This window comes from Morone saxatilis, unplaced genomic scaffold, assembly GCF_004916995.1.
Source record: "Morone saxatilis isolate NCDOM2014 unplaced genomic scaffold, NCSU_SB_2.0 Contig15, whole genome shotgun sequence".
Taxonomy (NCBI): domain Eukaryota; kingdom Metazoa; phylum Chordata; class Actinopteri; family Moronidae; genus Morone; species Morone saxatilis.
Window position 1 is genome coordinate 2,407,767 of NW_023339707.1, and position 16,710 is coordinate 2,424,476.

Below are 16,710 nucleotides of genomic sequence, written 5' to 3' on the forward strand. Positions count from 1 at the left end.
ACTAAAGCACCAAATGTGGATAAATCCATCACTAAAAATAGTCTAGACATTGAAAACTTACATGAAAACTCCATAGGGCACTTATAAGGGACGGGGGGGAAATGAAAAGGGGCACTGGGACTGGTGGTCAGTTGGTGGTGTCCCTCTGTCTGCAGAATCCTTGTTATATAAAATAAAGTAAAGACTCGAATATTAAAAGAGGTAAGCCTCCTTATGATCCATAACTAACTACTTTAATATATTTTCTAGCTACACCTACGTGGATGAAGGCGAGGTGTTTGCAGAATGTCAGTTTGCCTTTGATCTGGAACTTCCTCTGGATTTTAAGCCTATAGTGGGGGATGGAGAGGTGCAGGACTTCTACCTCCTGCCCATAGATAAGGTTAGTATGGATGACATGTTCTGAAAAGTATTCCTATGAAATAACAATATTCTGAGGGCTGACATTAAAAGAACCAAAATACAGGAGGGGCGTTTTGTGATCACTCTATCTCGGTTTCAGGTAAAGGAACTGGTGGCCACTGACGACTTTAAACCCAACTGTGCCATGGTGGTCCTAGACTTCCTCATCAGACATTCGTTTATTGAGCCAGACACAGGTTTGTGGTCATCTACGAAACTTCCACTGCTGACTGCTCACTGAGATCATTGACTAAATCAGTTGACTACTTCAGATCTCTTTGTAAAGTTAGTCTTGTGTTTTCATTTCAGAGCCCTGCTATCAGGAATTTGTGGCGGGACTCCATCAGACATTAGAGTGAAGCTGAGGACTGAGGCCACTGTCAGAGGCCGAGACACCACATACTGCGCTTATCCCAATAATGTTAGCCACGCAGAAGCCAAGCAAGTGCTGAGTGCTCAGTTTCTGCTTTGAGAGAACACCAAGAATCCACTGAGCCTGGCAACAGTCCATGATCTCAGGTGAACTGAGTGCTGGATTTGGGACTGATTTTTATTAGGTTGGTCGACAAAGACAGACTAAACCAGGGGTCGGCAATCTTTACTATCAAAAGGGCCATTTTTGGTTTGAAGAAACCTGGAACCACAAAACATGTCTGAGCCTTATAATATTAATTACATTACTGGTAAGCCAGCAGCATTGGTGGTGAAAGCAGACAAATCTGTCTCTATTTTCCTTTATCTTTGGTTGGATTTGGAATCCATAGGTAGTTTCAGAGACTCAAGACTAGTAGCCACCACTATTGACGTTTGGCAAAATATAGAGGACAAGGCTCTAGGTCAGGACGTAACTCATGATACACATTTAGGTTACGAAATGTTTAAAAAAGTCAGATTCTTTACCAACTTAAAAATCCCGCAGCTCAAAAGAAGCAGAGCGAACAGTTCAACGGGAGTTTCTGGACTCCCTCTTTAACTCTACGGATTCTGATATTGTCTCGTCTGTTTTTTTTTTTATGCTCAGTATTTTTTATGAATCGAAACGTAGGCACGTCATCAGAAATAATCTGAAGACTAAGTTTTAGTATAAATCTAAGAACGCTGTTATATATGAGGCCCCAGGTGAGTCTGCTCACAAGCTTAGATTTCTCTGTAGCTTGTATTCGGGTTTCGGGACATCAGTCCTCTCTTCAGCCTCCCCGATCGACCTGTTTGTTTTGTTGATTTTGTCTCAAATCGCTTTCAGCTGCAGACTGTATTTCCTGAACTCCCTCGCTTCTCTGAAGGCCCAGGTTTGTCATTTGTCATACACCATTTACTGTACATGAGATCAATAAACTTGTTTCAAGGCAACTGATTTAGATTTTGTTCAGTAATATCTTCCATCTACTTCAACTTCAAATTAGACAGGAAGAAAAACAACTCTTTTCCTTTTGGTTTAAGGTCATTTTCAGTGTCATTAAGAGTAAACAGCTCAGAGAAAACAGTCACGTCTTCCGTGGCGCTGCAGGAGCTGTGTTGAGTCTGAAAATAACCCTGACGGTGTTACAGTCAGAAAGAGACTGTCCTTTATCAATTTATTCAAACTCAGCCAGAAGCCATATGATTATCATTCGGAATGGAAAATATTTATCATTTTAGGCTCATTTCCCCATATTCCAGCCTGAGTCATTTTCTCATTTTTCTCTACTAGAATTTAGAAGTTTGGCTACATAGCAGTTTGTAATGACGGATGCATGTGTGAAAAAAGCCAGATTTACACAAATAACTGAAATGATGAGGCAGAATTTGGTCCTTATCAGTTAAAATTTATTTCCTGTAGAATACATTAAAAATGACGACTGGAGAAACGTGAGGATACATTTGTATACAAAAGAATGTTTCTCTTAAAAATCCCCAATACTTTAGGAGGTGCTTGCCTTTTGCATTACATAATTTTGACATCATATCTTTTTCAAAGTGTGTACCACACTGACCTTTTGTTTCAAAGTTGTGTGCAAATAATACAATGTAAGCCAGTAGAATATCACATAAAGTTAAAATAACATACAAGAGAATACAAAGCGGAGAAAGAATAGTTGGGAGACATTACCCTGGCATACAGTACACCGTATATTTTCAAATAAAAGCTGGTGTTTAAATAAAGAGAGTGTCTAATAACAGCCGAACTAAACACAGAGGGGATGGAATTACCATGCTAGAATGTCTCACACGCTAAAATTCAGAATAACTTACATTACGCAGCACTTACTCCGTCACTTCAGAGTCATGTCAAACTCACTACCAAGTTTCTTTTATTGCTGCTAAGTAAAACTCGACGCTTCCTGCTAATGTTTCAAATTAAAAGCCCACTGGAAACAACAGCAAATGTGTCAATGAGCTGCTGGGAGGTTTTTAAATGTAAAATCCGTACGTTAAGTGTTGCATTTATACTGATGGTAACTTAACAGCAATTAAAAAGCAGCTAAATTGAGGTGACTTCATCTATCTGAAAATGTGTTATGAAATGTGAGAAACTGACATGACGTGGAGTAGTGATGGAGATAGTGCTGTAGAAATGTACATTATACCAAATTTATCAAGACAGCAGTTAAACATGAAGGAAGATCAGAAAACATGGAAGCTTCTTACTAAAATATGATGAGATTTACATAAACAATTTAAAACAGAGGAAATTAGAAATAAAGACTGGTCTCTAATATAACCCTGTTTTACATAAAAGATCTGGTCCTCTGAGGTAAATTAAGGCCCCGCTACTACTTGACAATTTACAGTAGCTGTCAAGAGGATAAAACAATTTTGACAACCCTTTAATACCCGACTGTATACAGTGTGTCTGACAGTCCACATCAATTCAATCACATACAGTTTTCCGACTGTTGCATTCATTAAAGCTAGCATAAAGCACTCAAATAAGTTGGTCTCATTACCGTCATGTATTTATGCTCAAATGCAAATAATCAAACTCTCACATTTTTAAATGAATGAAAGTTGTATCAAATACTACAGGTTCATTAGACACAAATGCCATACCAAGTTAGGTTGGTCTATGTTTCCTCAGGGGAATAAAGCAGAAAGAAAAACTTACAGAATGAAAAAACTGAAGACAAGCACAGTCACACTGCAAGCCATGGAAGTCTTCCAACAGTTAGTTAAGCAGGCGCACATCCCCCCCCCACCAAATCTCTTCTGGAGCTGGTCTCAACTATTAACTGTAAAGCTACAGTTAAGACAGAACTGGAAACAATTACCCTCCCACACTTTAAAAAGTATGACTGAGAGAGAGGTTCCCTTCTCGTCACATTCTCTGAATTTGAATCCTAAACACAAGATTACAGTACTTTTTATTTGAAAGATAGAGGCTATAACCTTGAACTTAAATGTATATTCTCCCTTTTTCCTTTGCATTTAATCTTCCTTTTTTCCCCTTTGGCCTGGTTTGACTTTTCTCCCTCATCCCTATAACGCCCCATTCAACTGTGCCAACCTCAGTGACAAAGCAGACACAGAGGTGGGATGTTTTTTTTCTTGGCTTGGTTTGTTTTCCCTCTTCCTCCCAATCCTGCAGTGAGCTGACACCCTAAAGCACAAGGCAGCCGCCCTTCTTGCCTCGCCTCTTGGCCTGTAGTGCCGCCCTGGTGGCCATCTCGAACACCTCCCTCACGCCGTCCTTGGTCTTGGCTGAGCACTCCAAGTAACCAAAGGCATTGATCCGGTTAGCCATGTCCCTCGCCTCTTCTGACTTCACTGGTTCCTGTTGGAAGAACCAAAGTCATGCAGGAAAATCAGCTCAACTCATAGAAAACAGGACACCATTTTTAAAAGGTTTAGAGTTCAGTAAAGATCAAACATTTTAAAAACACTGCATGTTCACTCCGTCAATGGTCAAAATGTGGGATCACTTTATTATATGATCTCTATGCTGATAGCAACTTTACCTCTTTTAAGCAATTGGTACATAGATGTAATATTCCTAGAACTACAGGTATTTGTGTGAGGCATCTCAGAAACTCAGTGTCGTCACGTAACTCTGATTCCTCCCGTCTTTTCTAGACTCCATCCTTAGATGTAAAGTGATGTAAAACAGGCCTTAAAAGCACCAGTGTTTAGTATTAAATGGCACCTCGCGGCGAGAAACTACCGTGGCTGCAAACTTGGAGAGGCCCCTATCTAGAGTCAGTGTTTGGTTTCTTCTGTTCTGGGCTCCGTTCTGGAAGAGGACCCTCCGCCTCTGTTGATAAAAATGTCTCATTCTAAGGTAACAAAAACACAATGATTCTTATATTGAGGTGATTATACACTAATGAAAACATATCTATAAATATCTCTGTCAATGGATCCTCCTAAATGTTACACACTGGGAGGGGGGGCATATGAGATAAATAGTATTGTTCCAAGCAGACTATACAGATGGATAATCAATTAAAGGGAAAAAAAGAACACAAACCTCCTAATTCAATTGATCATTTTCATTATCATATTGTATGTACATGTATATAAAGAAAATATCTGCATTAGTCATGTTTCTCCACTCCTTCATTGAGGTTTTTCCTTGAATTTGTCACCCATCTGTATGTCTTAATACATGTCTGGAAGGAATCTTTTTTAAAAACGATGATGTCGTGTCATTTTATATTTCTTCAGTCTGACGGTCTTTGGTAGGAATCGTATGAAAGTCTGTACGTACAAAACCCCACAGGCCTGAAACCTTTACAAAGCGGGCCTCACTGACCTGTTTCATCTTGGCTAACTCTCGACGTGTGTGCTCATCATTTCGCAGGTCTTTCTTGTTTCCCACGAGAATAATGGGCACATTGGGACAGAAGTGCTTGACCTCAGGAGTCCACTTCTCTGGAATGTTCTCTGCATTGGACACAAGGTGCACATGTTAAACACAGAGTGGACGCAAACAGAAAGTTGGTGCAAAAAAACCCCCCAAAAAAACAAAGAGAGGAAATCTTACCCAAACTGTCAGGGCTGTCAATGGAGAAACACATGAGGATGACATCTGTGTCTGGATAGGAGAGGGGCCTCAGTCGGTCGTAGTCCTCCTGTCCTGCTGTGTCCCAGAGAGCCAGCTCCACCTGTAAAAGGACAGGTCAACAGGACTAGTTAACCACACACATACAGCAGTAGATCAGTATATTTGATCAGAATTAAATGTCATGGGCTCGAAGGCACGCAGTAGGAGGCTGTACAGCGGGGGTCTTCAACTGGGCCACATTCAGCCAAAGCTTCCCAACCGGCCCATAGAATGGCCACTGATCAAAGTATTTCAATATTACTGCATTAAAAGCATTTTATAAGCGTAATACAAGCTAACTTTTTATTATAAAGTAGTGGTAACAGGAAATGATTTCCTATACGTGTTCACACTGATATAGGGTAAAAAAAACAAAACATTATTTTTGTTAGAAGTTAAAATATTAAACAATAATAGAAAAACAAATGCAGTTGAAGAGCCCTGAAGTACAGTAAAAAGAGCTTACCTGTTTACCATCCACCTCAATGTCTGCCACATAGTTTTCAAACACTGTGGGCACATAAACCTCAGGGAACTGGTCTTTGCTGAACACTATGAGGAGACAGGTCTTGCCACAGGCTCCATCCCCAACTATCACTAGTTTCTTTCGGATTGCAGCCATCTGAAAGAACAGAATAAAGACATTTAGCAGGATACAAGAGACGTTTATAGGCAAGTTCAGGCAGGTCAGCAAAGTAAAGGACACAGTGCTGACTTACGTTTGACCAGAGTTAAGCTATTTTGTTTGTGAAGAGTCCCAGTGTAGAAACGTACTACAGATGGTGGTGTGAACAGTTTCGTAACGGGAAACACTAAATGACTGAAATCTGAACAGGCTCTGCAGAAGGTGCATTCCGTGTTAAAATACATTGCACAGGTTTTCAATGAATCAAACGTTCTATGCACAACCAACCGTCCAAGTTGAAAGTAACACATTTTCTATGATAAAGATTTAAGATGTAAACTCTGAAGACCTGAACATAAGCTATGTTAACAGAGCCTTCACTCTCTGCTAAACAGCCTTGTCCTGCATTACAAGTAGGCAACAACCAAAAAAAATCACTGAATTTGACCCAAAAAAGCCCATTAAGTACACATGATTGTTAAAAATTCCTAGAAATGTCAGTAAAACTCATCTCTGATGCATTATTCACATGAAATAATCTGTTTAAAATGTATCCAAATCTCTCATTTTACACAACTTCCTGCAGTTATTGCGTTCCCTGTTCGGGTTCATTGTACAGTTTATCTGTTGTGCTCTGCCGTTACTGTTACGCATTGAATATAATATGAAATATCCAGAAAATATCTCAGCCTTCACTTTACTCAATGATAAAAAAATCTTTAAGGGCCCCTAAAAGAAAAGGTTTGGGAACTGCTGATCCTGACCAAAGTGTTGGACAACACTGATTTCTTTCCCCCCACTATTAAAAGGTCACAACCAACAAATCATCCAACTATGTAGGCCTGAAAGCAATACACGAGACATCATCCTGCTTAGTTTAGGTTGTTGCCTATAGTCAATTCAATTAACACAACAAGTAAATCACAGCATAACATGATCATTGACAGAATCATTCTTACTCCTATAAATGAAACTAAATCAACATTATAGCTTGGTTCAAAAATACAAGACCATTGATGTTAACATATGTTGATAAAAAAAGAGATCTACTGATGAATGTGCTGATAAAATCAGGTTATTCTTGTAGCCATTTCTAATCCGATACATGTAACTCTGAATATATTTCTTCACTATTTACTGAAGCTGTGCCTGAATAAATGTCAGTCAGCGCAAATACAAACGGATTCACATTCAGATGGCATTATATACAGTCAGTCTTTCTATTACCACCTATATGAAGTACTCAGTGCTTTAGAGAGTGAACTGGGTTAGCGTTACACTCTGTTAGCTGTAGATATAATGAACATTAAAGCTCCAGCTGCCTGTCTGTGGAGAAGTTCAGTTGCATTATAACTTCACGTTACTTCCTCACTGCTTACCTCTAATGCAAATGGCTATTCTATCTGTCAACATAACCTACGGTGAATTGCTTCACGTTACACATAACTTGCCATCCTAATATTACTATAATTACATATTAATATTCTTATTTGGCCTATGTTTGTCACTGAATTAACGTATCAGCTAACTTCTAGCTAGCAGCAGTTTCCATTCCATCTAAGGAAGCTAACTATTAGCTTGCTAACTTTGCTTAGTTTTCTCGTGTCCGGCTGGACACATAACATTTGGACACCGTGATATATTGCTTGATTCTAGCAGCTACCGCGACACACAAAGCAACAAAGCCGCTATCGTGAGTATTAACTTTACCGTAATTCCACGGTTTTATTAGAAATACTCGCCTTTCTTTAGTTTTCCTGTCGGACCTTACAGTCCCGCCCCGACATTGCCACGAAGAGTGCGCCCGCCCACAAGCGTATACTTGCAGCCAATGGGAGACGGCGAAATCACGAGTGACTCGTACCTTAGCCAATCAATATATTACATATATAAAAATCGCCCAGTTTTGTTTTACCCGAGATAAAGGCGTGAGCAGTGATGTTTCGCTCTCAGTTCACATACAAACAATTCTGCTACATGTATAAAACATGGTTGTATTACATGTTCTTCCTCATACCGCTGGATGCCACTCTGTTCCTAAAGCATAAACACATGAACACAGTTACAAGTCAAATTAATGTGACTGAATTGATGTGTGAAATAATACAATTTAGGATTGTATATAGGAACATTCTAAGGAACTATATTATTATTAATATATATTAATCGTATTACATATTTAGGACCATCAACATGCTACCATAATTCATTTGACTTAAATAATTGAACCCCATTATAGAAAAAGATACCTCTGACCAACAGTTAAATAATAAGAATAATAATAGTATACACAATGATTGTGAAGAGATCTGGAATGTAGTAATGTAGTCCCATACAGTTTCCTCGAGGCATGCTTAATCATAGAGCAATGTTTTTATGAGTGGGACCCTTTTTTGATTGTTCTAGTGCAAGCACATAAGGGCATATGTGCAAGCATGCAGGGGACATGATCCATGTTCATGCCAGTGTTTCTACTGTTCTACTGATCTAATGGTGACAACATGCCATGCAGCAATGCAATACCAAAAGCAGGAAAGAAGACTGCAAGCAAACATACAAATAAAAAATGCACAATTCAGACTTTTAAGAAAAATCGGCTTTGCAAATGCTTTATGAGGAAGGAAATTATTTCAACATGTTTGTAAGACCACAAGGATACACACAGTGCATTCTGGGGAGAAAAGTTTACAAAAACGTTGTTTACCAGTTTTTATCTTAATGGAAAGTTCCACGCTTATCATTAAGATGTTGCACTCAACTGACTGACAATGTCCTAAATATTAGTAGTAAGTGACCTCTGCCAAACTCCTCCTTTACTTCAGCACCTGATGTCAAACAGTGGATGGGGACTATGTATTAATATGTTGAACCAGACCAAACCAAATGGTCACTGTAGTTTCTCCTACAGTCTCATTCCCAGGTCGTCAACTACAGACACCAGGCAATGTTCAATTAGTTTGCAATCTGGCAACTTTACGCTAGATGCCACTAAATCCTACACACTGCTCCTTTAAAAGGCTGGTATAAGTGTTGCATTATTATTGCCATTATGGACACTACATTTCATATTACATTGTCTTTGAGGTGATGTCAATGGCAACAATACAAAAAAAGGCCCAAGGCTCATTGTGATGGGCTACAAAGGCAAATATAAATAGCATTCTAATTAAATATGGCAGGAAGCTGTCTGGAAGGTTTTGTTCAGGCCAAATATGCCATCATATATGGGCATAATTTTACTTCCCCTTAGTAATATTTAATTAGTTCATTGTATTTCCCCTCAAAACACAGGTTTTATTTAGCTTGCAGCATGGCTCTAGGATTGCAATATCGGTTCCTCTGCCTGTTGGTCAGTCCAGGACTTCAGTCCACACTGAGCGGGTATCCTGACTTTATCTCTAGCACCAGTAGGCCATGGTTTTTCTGCTATTTTGTGAAATATATCACACGAAATTGCACAAAATCTTTCATTGACATTCAGGGATCCCAGATTAAGTAACCAAATTGGTCATCCGCTGACTTTTACTCTAAATGCATTCAGGATTAACTGTAACTGTTACCTCAGTATTTTATTCTATTGTTGTATTTTATTCTATTGAAATGTACCTGGCTGCTATGACGACCCAATTTCCCTTTGGGGATTAATAAAGTCTATGTATCTATCTATCTATTCTATCTATCTAACTGTGATCCTATGACTTTTTGTCTAGAGCAATCAGGCACATTTTTAATTTATCCAGAAAGAGTCTATCTGTCTTGTACTTCGTTGTTCGAAGCATTGGCATGTCAATTTCAGCTTAACCTTTTATGTTTACTTACTGTGGCAAACTCCCTTGGTGTAACAGAAATGCAGAACGTGTTAAGAAATGTACAGTATATCAACATCAGTCCACAACCACTAATTCATTGGTTTACTAGAATGATATTATTATTATTATTAAAGCAGTTTTTGTTAAATAATGAGTTTTTGAACGTCATTTGCCGAGTTATGGTTAAGGTATGAGTTCCTGTTGGTCATCTGCGCGCACACATTATTTTACAAACATGTGTTGATCACGTGGTCAGGTCAGAGGAAGTTGACTTGTTTGAGCCAATAAGCGACAAGCTGGAGTACATGACGTTAGCCATTGGCTGATTCAAAAGGGAGGAAATTTAAACGTTAACGGTTTGTACTGCAGTTTCATCTGTGTCGCTGTAGGAACAACACACAGCTGCGGTAAGCTTTTCAACACGTCTTATTTATTTAATTCAAACGTTACAAAAGTAGTGGTTTCCCTGTACTAAACTGAATAATGAATGTAACAATACATAGCTGATAGTTTGATTAATATAGTGCTATCTAACGTTAGTGTGTGCTTAAGAAGAGGTTGTTTTTAACGTTAATGCTTGCTAACGTTAGCTAGCCAGTTGTTTCCCCTCCGCAACGTTACAGCTCATAGAAAGAAAACCCAACTCCCAAACAACATTCAGTAACTTAACGTTACATTACCACTGCAAGATAGCTTTCCACTTCAGTTCAGTTTGTTACCTTGATTCAGCCAGTCCTTTCCTGTTAGAAACAGCGCTTTGTGCTGTAACGTTAACGCTGAAATAATGTTAACTTAACGCAGGCTTTCCTTCAAGTGCATTTTTTAATTTAATTTAAGACTTGTCCTGTTTCTGGTTCAGTAAAGTGAGGTGTCGGATAACAGTTTGAGAATATGGCCGAGAGAGACTCCGGTGATACCTGTGAACGCTATGAGTTTGACGCCCCTTCTGAAGTGGTCGACTTGAAAGAGCTAGACAACACCGAGTACGACGATAAGTGGTTTGGTAAGTCTCCGTTCATTTTAATGTGGCTGGTATTTATCTCATGTTGAACTGTCGGACCGAAGCAAACAGTAGGTGAGACTGTTTGGCCGCAGCATCCATTAACAATTCAACATAATCATTATGTGTGGTAATTAGACAGCGTTTTGCGGTCTAAGCAGGATTAACCACAGGAAAAAGGTTCATTCCTCTGCTTTGGCTCCTTGTGCAGTTATACAGGCCCCTCAGGTCTGCTCACACTGGACGTAACTAAGTTAGTGCAGATGGACAAAATAATAAACGTGTTAGGTTTATGCAGTAAAAGCCGTTTTGGTGAAGCTAATGTCGGGTTTTGCTCCCATTGTCATGATGCATCTCCCGGGTTGGTGTTTTGGTCGACATCCATAGTTATTTTATTATTTTACAGGAAGTGAGTGACGCTGGCTCACAGCCCCTCTTCCTCCTCCTCCTTTCCTCCTGAAAATGTGTGAATAAATGATCTCTGACGTTATATTTAGTATAAACCATTAAAGCAAAAAGTGCTTGTTGAGTTCTTCATTTAATAAAGTACTACCCCTTGTTTGGCCAGCATGCGTTCAACGTGAATAATGTTGGAAACAAAAGATTCCCACGCACTGTCCCCTCAGTCCTTTTTGTACACCAGGTTATGTGTGCCATGATGCATAAAATGGTTAAATTCAACCCTTTTTACCTAGTCTTTATTTATTTTTAAATGGTAAATTTACGAATTATGGATGTCGACTGAAATGAAAAATATTGCAATATTGACCTGCATTGACCCATGAACTGATGTTCAGGAGATGAAGGGTATATGTAGGTGAAATCAAAAATCTGCAAAAGGATTCTGCATCTTCCTGATCTCTGTGTCTTACATGCAGAACAACAAGCCACAGAAGCAGGTGGTCACCTTAAAACACCTTCACGATCCGACCGACCCTTTATGAGGAGTGATACGCTCAACCTGCCGAGAGCCATCGTAACCCCACAAGTCAAAGACGTGGACTCTGGTTAGTGTTTGGATGCACTCAAAATGAGACAAGAATTACTCAGCCCTGTAGTGGCCGGTCCTTCTGCAGACAGTAATGTGTTAACTTGGATTCACAGCAGTAAGTCAGTACTGCCAGTATGGACGTGTTAAACAAGTTCACAAAGGTTTCCTGAATGAAATACATTTTCAGGCTTGCATGTAGTACTTTCCTGTATGTGACTGCTTTATTCTGTTAACTGTTTGGACAGATTGAGTTTTATGTGTAATGTGTACACTACTGAAAGCTGAACTCTTGCATGGTCCTAGATTAGTCTGTATTTTGTAATTCTGTGAATGGTCCTCATGACTTGGCTATCATAAACCCAGATGAACTGATCAATATTCCAGGTCCGACCACATCCACGTCTACAGCTCCACCTCCAAACATCGTCACATCCTGGGGTGCTGATAGTTCCCCTCGGACTGGTGCCCAGCCGAAGAGGAGGTCCGTTAATCAACCCCCTGCCCAACCATGCAGGTACAGTCTTTGTTACGCCTACTCTTATTTCTAAGACACTTCCACACTGTAGTAAAAGTGCTACAATGGGCCAGACACAATATCAAATTAAACTGGTACTGATTCATAACGCTACACAATCTTGTTCTTGAATGTTTCTGGTAATTTACTGTGAGTAACTTTTCTTGCATCAAACCAAGCACCTGACTGTATTACACAATCTTACAAAGTGCCCAGGAAGAGATGGCAAGGTGTCAGCACAGCAGCTCCAGACAGCAGTATTCTCCTGCTGCTATAGCTAACATCAGAACAGCACAACTTGGCAAACTAGAAACTGTGCCGAATGTCTGTGAGCAAGTCATTTAACGTTACAAGAACAAGTTAGTGTCCCACACACCGAACAGTAAGCTAGTCGACTGTGATGAGTCAGTGTATTGGATTAGAATTTCATTACCTGCGTCTGTGGCTCAGGGTTATCAGAGTTAAAGCCTTTCCAACAGAAAACTGAGGGAGACGAGTTTGAAGTTTAGGGAGGAGTTTAACATGAGTTGCTGTTGAGTTGCTTGATGGGAAATCAGGATTAAGTATTGACCATTGACTGTGTTTGTATGTAAGTAAATATATAAATAACGGACAGAGCTTCTGGGTCTGAAAAGTGTCTTAAAACCTGCATTCTACATTAAGGCCAGCAGAGGGAGCTCCATTGGCTGCAATAAAACACTGACCCATTCAGTCTAATAGGGAAAAGATGGATGGCTGGATAGATACTTTATTTATCCCAAAGGAAAAGTATCAAGTAGCGTACAAAATACAAAACATACATTATATACATTAAACTAAAATTAAAAAAAATAAAATTAACTTATAACACAATAGCAACAGTAAACAGTGCAAATAGAGGTAGAAATTGTCCATTGTCCTCCCTGCCTTGACTAAGGGCTGTTGTACAGTCTGATGGGGACGAAAGAGTTGTTCAGTCTGTTGGTGGAGTCAATTTGGACAGCAGGGTGCTTCCACTGAAAGCACTCCTCTGCCTTGGTGGAAGTGTTGTTTGCAGAGGGTGGTGGGGGCGTTGTGCCAGTAATGACAGGCAGTTTTGTCCAGGGTCCTTCTCTTGACTTGTCCACCAGAGTCCGAGCTCTGTTTCCACCACTAAAGCGAGCTCTCCTCACCAGTCCGTCCAGTCGAGCGGTGGTTTCTCCTCTTGCTGCTTCTCCCCAGCAAACCACAGCGGGTAAAACGAGACGCTGGCCACCACAGACTGGTAAAACATCTGCAGCAGTTTTTTACAGATGTTGAAGGACCCCAGCCTTCTCAGGAAGTAATGAATGAGCCAACTTGTCACTTCATTTATGAGCTCAGTAAAGTTTCCTGATGAGTTTATGGCCTCAAGCTCTAGTTTCACATCTTCAGTACATTATGTTCATTTTGAGCGTAGATCAACTCGTAGTACGTCCTGTTCGCTGGCTTGCGCTGGCTCCGTCTAACTGGCATGGCAGCGGCCAAAACGGCATGCCACAAACCAATGGGTGACGTCACAATAGGTTCACACTTGGTGTTGACTTATACATCACCATCTCTATGGTGTAGTGCAATTTTACTCAAATTTCAATCTGATAATCATTTTCTCTTGACTGATTCATTTTTAGGGTTTCGAAGCGTAAAGGGTTAACCAGCGGTCCACCTGCACCACCATCAAAGAAACACAGAAAGTAAGTGTGCTTTCCTGCAATCTGAAAGATTTAAGATGTCCTCCTGCCCTTTACAGCAGCAAGTCCTCTAGACCTAAAAGGACACTCACCGGTTCCATTTAGTTCTCACCTAACACTGTTTGTTCCAGGAGTCCTGTTGCCCGACCAAGCCAAAGACGCAGCAGCGTTGTCCGCAAGAATGGGCAGCTCAATTCCAGGACTGTGCCCAAGACCCGGCCATCAGCTTCCACTACTGCAACCACAGAGTGAGTCTACGCTTACTAGTAAAACCAGTGTGTCTCCACATCACCCTTCTGGAACTGGTGGGGGGTGGGTAGGGGGTGGCAGAAGCATTGAAAAAAGCAGATTACTCAGGAACAAAGCTTCTCAAGCCTAGTATGTCAGCACCCCTAATTGAAAGTGGGGCTTTAAATGACCTCAATATGATGGTTAAGGTCAGCAGGCTAAAGCTGACTGTATCCAAACAGGACCAGTAGCACTGAAGAACAGGAGCTGGAGCGCATCAGGAACCTCCAGAAAGAAGTGGCTCTGCATCGCAAGAAGAACGAAGCCAGCTACAAAGCTGCTCTGGCTGGTGGTGAGTAGATATTATAAGATAGAACTTGTACAGCTCCAACCATTAGAAAATGTGCTTGTACTGGCTAACAAGTTCTGTCACCATTTAAGAGATCTACAAGTTGGCATTTAGGTTGCCTTTACTGCTCAAAAGACAATCTAGCTCGCTGTTATTTCAGATCCACCACTGAAGAAGATGGTCCTATCAGCAACTGTGCCTAAAGAATTCCACTTCAACACAAACAACCGCGTTAAAGCAACCACTTCATCCAACACAGCCCACAAGGAAGTGGACTTTATGTCTCGGCTCCGCAGGCCCTCCTCACCAGTAAGTACTCTGTGTATGCAGTCTTCAAGTGTATATACTGCAGCCTGAGGAGCTCAAATGATAAACCAAGACCACAATAGTCACCTAGAGTGTTAGAAGTGTCAGTGAATCCTCTGTGCGCATTGATCATGCTGTAATAACTACAAATCAAAACCAACATGGAACAAATCCAAACTTTTTACCTTTTTATAATTGCGTAAAGGTGATGGCAAAACCTGTAACATAAGTGTGTATAATACACTTTGTAATTTAACCTAACTTTACTTTTTCTTTAAGGCGAAGGCTATGAAAGGTGCGACAGTGCCCAAACCCTTCAACCTGTCGACAGGCAACAAGAGAAAAGTGGAGGAACAATCTAGCTACGTGCCCATGGCTCAGCAGATAGAGCAGTTTGAGAAACGAACCCCTGACCGCTACCATCTGCGCAGCCGCAAGTGTCAGGAGAGAGGTATGTATCACTGATTAGTGTTCACTGTCAGTTTTCTTTAAGCATGTAACTGAATCACATGGCTTATAATTGTGTTTGTCAGGGCCATCCCCAGTGAAGGGTGACCACCTGAAGCTCACCCAGCCTCACACCCCACACCTGATGACCCTCAAGAGGAGCCGACCACCCACTGTTAAAAGCAGTGCTGACCTGGAGGCTGAAGAAGTGGACAAACTAAACAAGTGAGAACCCACTTTACCCGTCACGTGTCACAGCTTACTGTAACGTTATTAAACTTACTACAAGCAGGTTTTAACCAGTTATGAATACTGATGCCTCCATATGCCATGCATAAACAAACAAGACCAATAGTGAGAGGATATGTAGCTATTAATGGCTGCTACTGTGGCGGATTCCCATTGAAATCAATGGACAAAAGCAGAAGTGTTCACAATCAACACAAAATGAGTTCCTTGTAGGGCCTTTAAACTGACTGTGAACCAACTTTCTGCTCTTACGATGGACAAAGTGTGCACAGGGAAAATGTTCCTGTTATATAACTGGAATTTGTCCTCCCTACTGAGTGGGCAGATGTTATGACTGATTGAAAATGTTGTTTACCATAAATCACTGATTTACCATCAGCTATCCAAGACCCTCTGGACTAACATTTAACAAACTTGTGACACAGGATTGGTCACTAGTGCATTTGTCCCCCTGCCAGAATACATCCCCTAGTATCAGAAGGGCCATTAACTGTTTAACCTGTTAAATCACAGGTTTAAATTCAAGGCCCTGGAGCTGAACCGGAAAATCTTGGAGAGCGCAGAGGGCCTAAAGAAGCCTGCTGTGAAGGAGCCCACTGTACCTGAAGGCTTTGAGCTGCAGATTGAGAAAAGACTCCAGGAGAGACAGGCCGCCAAGCCTCAGGAAGGTGAAGAGAAGCAGCACACCTTTAAATCCCACCCTCTACCCAAAAAGATCCTGGAGGGAGTAGTGGTGAGTTCAGTGTCCAATACAAGGTGTTGGTTTTTATTGTGTTGACACAATATGAAGCTTCTTCAGGTTATTTCCATATAAATGTAGTTTAAAAAAAGACTTCCTGTCAACAGGGATTGCCAGAAAAGAAGGTTCTGCCTCCAACTGTGCCAGAATCTCCAGCGTTTGCCCTGAAGAAGAGGGTCCATATGGAGCCGAAGGTCCAGGAAGTAAGGACACACTGGTCGTCTTGTCACTTAAAGGTCCACTGTGTAGGATTTAGTGGCATCTAGCGGTGTAGTTGAGGACCACAAGTCCCTTCACTGTCCCCCTCAGAGTGCAAAGGAGAAAATATGGTGGCCACGTAGTG

General features: G+C 40.8%; 3 protein-coding genes across 5 annotated transcripts in view; 2 read left to right on the plus strand and 1 right to left on the minus strand.

Moving 5' to 3' along the window:
• tpk2 (thiamin pyrophosphokinase 2) overlaps nucleotides 1–1,756 on the plus strand; it is a gene marked incomplete at its 5' end in the record, with an annotated part of 2,441 nt that extends 685 nt beyond the window's left edge. Inside the window, 3 exon segments of the mRNA XM_035657299.1 lie at nucleotides 250–382; nucleotides 503–599; nucleotides 712–1,756. Of these exon segments, the coding sequence (XP_035513192.1) occupies nucleotides 250–382; nucleotides 503–599; nucleotides 712–761 (280 nt within the window).
• Nucleotides 1,757–2,186: 430 nt separating this feature from the next.
• On the minus strand, nucleotides 2,187–7,856 carry rhoaa (ras homolog gene family, member Aa). 2 transcript variants are annotated; one of them, XM_035656803.1, is made up of 5 exons: nucleotides 7,790–7,856; nucleotides 5,889–6,044; nucleotides 5,363–5,483; nucleotides 5,132–5,262; nucleotides 2,187–4,153 (listed from the first exon to the last, which is right to left on the minus strand). In XM_035656803.1, the coding sequence occupies exons 2-5, from the start codon at nucleotides 6,042–6,044 to the stop codon at nucleotides 3,980–3,982; spliced, it is 582 nt and encodes a 193-aa protein (XP_035512696.1). In that variant the 5' UTR covers nucleotides 7,790–7,856; the 3' UTR covers nucleotides 2,187–3,979. The 2 variants fall into 2 exon arrangements, with proteins under 2 accessions (XP_035512696.1, XP_035512697.1); XM_035656804.1 differs by lacking the exon at nucleotides 7,790–7,856 and adding an exon at nucleotides 7,758–7,779.
• Nucleotides 7,857–10,176: 2,320 nt separating this feature from the next.
• tpx2 (TPX2 microtubule nucleation factor) overlaps nucleotides 10,177–16,710 on the plus strand; it is a 9,186-nt gene continuing 2,652 nt past the window's right edge. For both annotated transcript variants that reach the window (XM_035656800.1, XM_035656802.1), the window contains exons 1-12: nucleotides 10,177–10,263; nucleotides 10,716–10,859; nucleotides 11,735–11,863; nucleotides 12,232–12,361; nucleotides 13,990–14,052; nucleotides 14,181–14,297; nucleotides 14,520–14,629; nucleotides 14,787–14,935; nucleotides 15,212–15,383; nucleotides 15,466–15,604; nucleotides 16,142–16,361; nucleotides 16,475–16,570. In XM_035656800.1, the coding sequence (XP_035512693.1) occupies nucleotides 10,748–10,859; nucleotides 11,735–11,863; nucleotides 12,232–12,361; nucleotides 13,990–14,052; nucleotides 14,181–14,297; nucleotides 14,520–14,629; nucleotides 14,787–14,935; nucleotides 15,212–15,383; nucleotides 15,466–15,604; nucleotides 16,142–16,361; nucleotides 16,475–16,570 (1,437 nt within the window). In that variant the 5' untranslated portion in view covers nucleotides 10,177–10,263; nucleotides 10,716–10,747. The remainder of the gene's footprint in view (nucleotides 10,264–10,715; nucleotides 10,860–11,734; nucleotides 11,864–12,231; nucleotides 12,362–13,989; nucleotides 14,053–14,180; nucleotides 14,298–14,519; nucleotides 14,630–14,786; nucleotides 14,936–15,211; nucleotides 15,384–15,465; nucleotides 15,605–16,141; nucleotides 16,362–16,474; nucleotides 16,571–16,710) is intronic.

Bases quoted from the DNA above. Each gene is read 5' to 3' on its own strand.
- rhoaa (XM_035656803.1), bottom strand. From the start codon at position 6,044: ATGGCTGCAATCCGAAAGAAACTAGTGATAGTTGGGGATGGAGCCTGT. The intron at 5,484-5,888 runs GTAAGCTCTTTT...GTCCTTTTACAG, and splicing joins TTGAGGTGGATGGTAAACAG to GTGGAGCTGGCTCTCTGGGA. The intron at 5,263-5,362 runs GTAAGATTTCCT...TGTCCAATGCAG, and splicing joins TGACAGCCCTGACAGTTTGG to AGAACATTCCAGAGAAGTGG.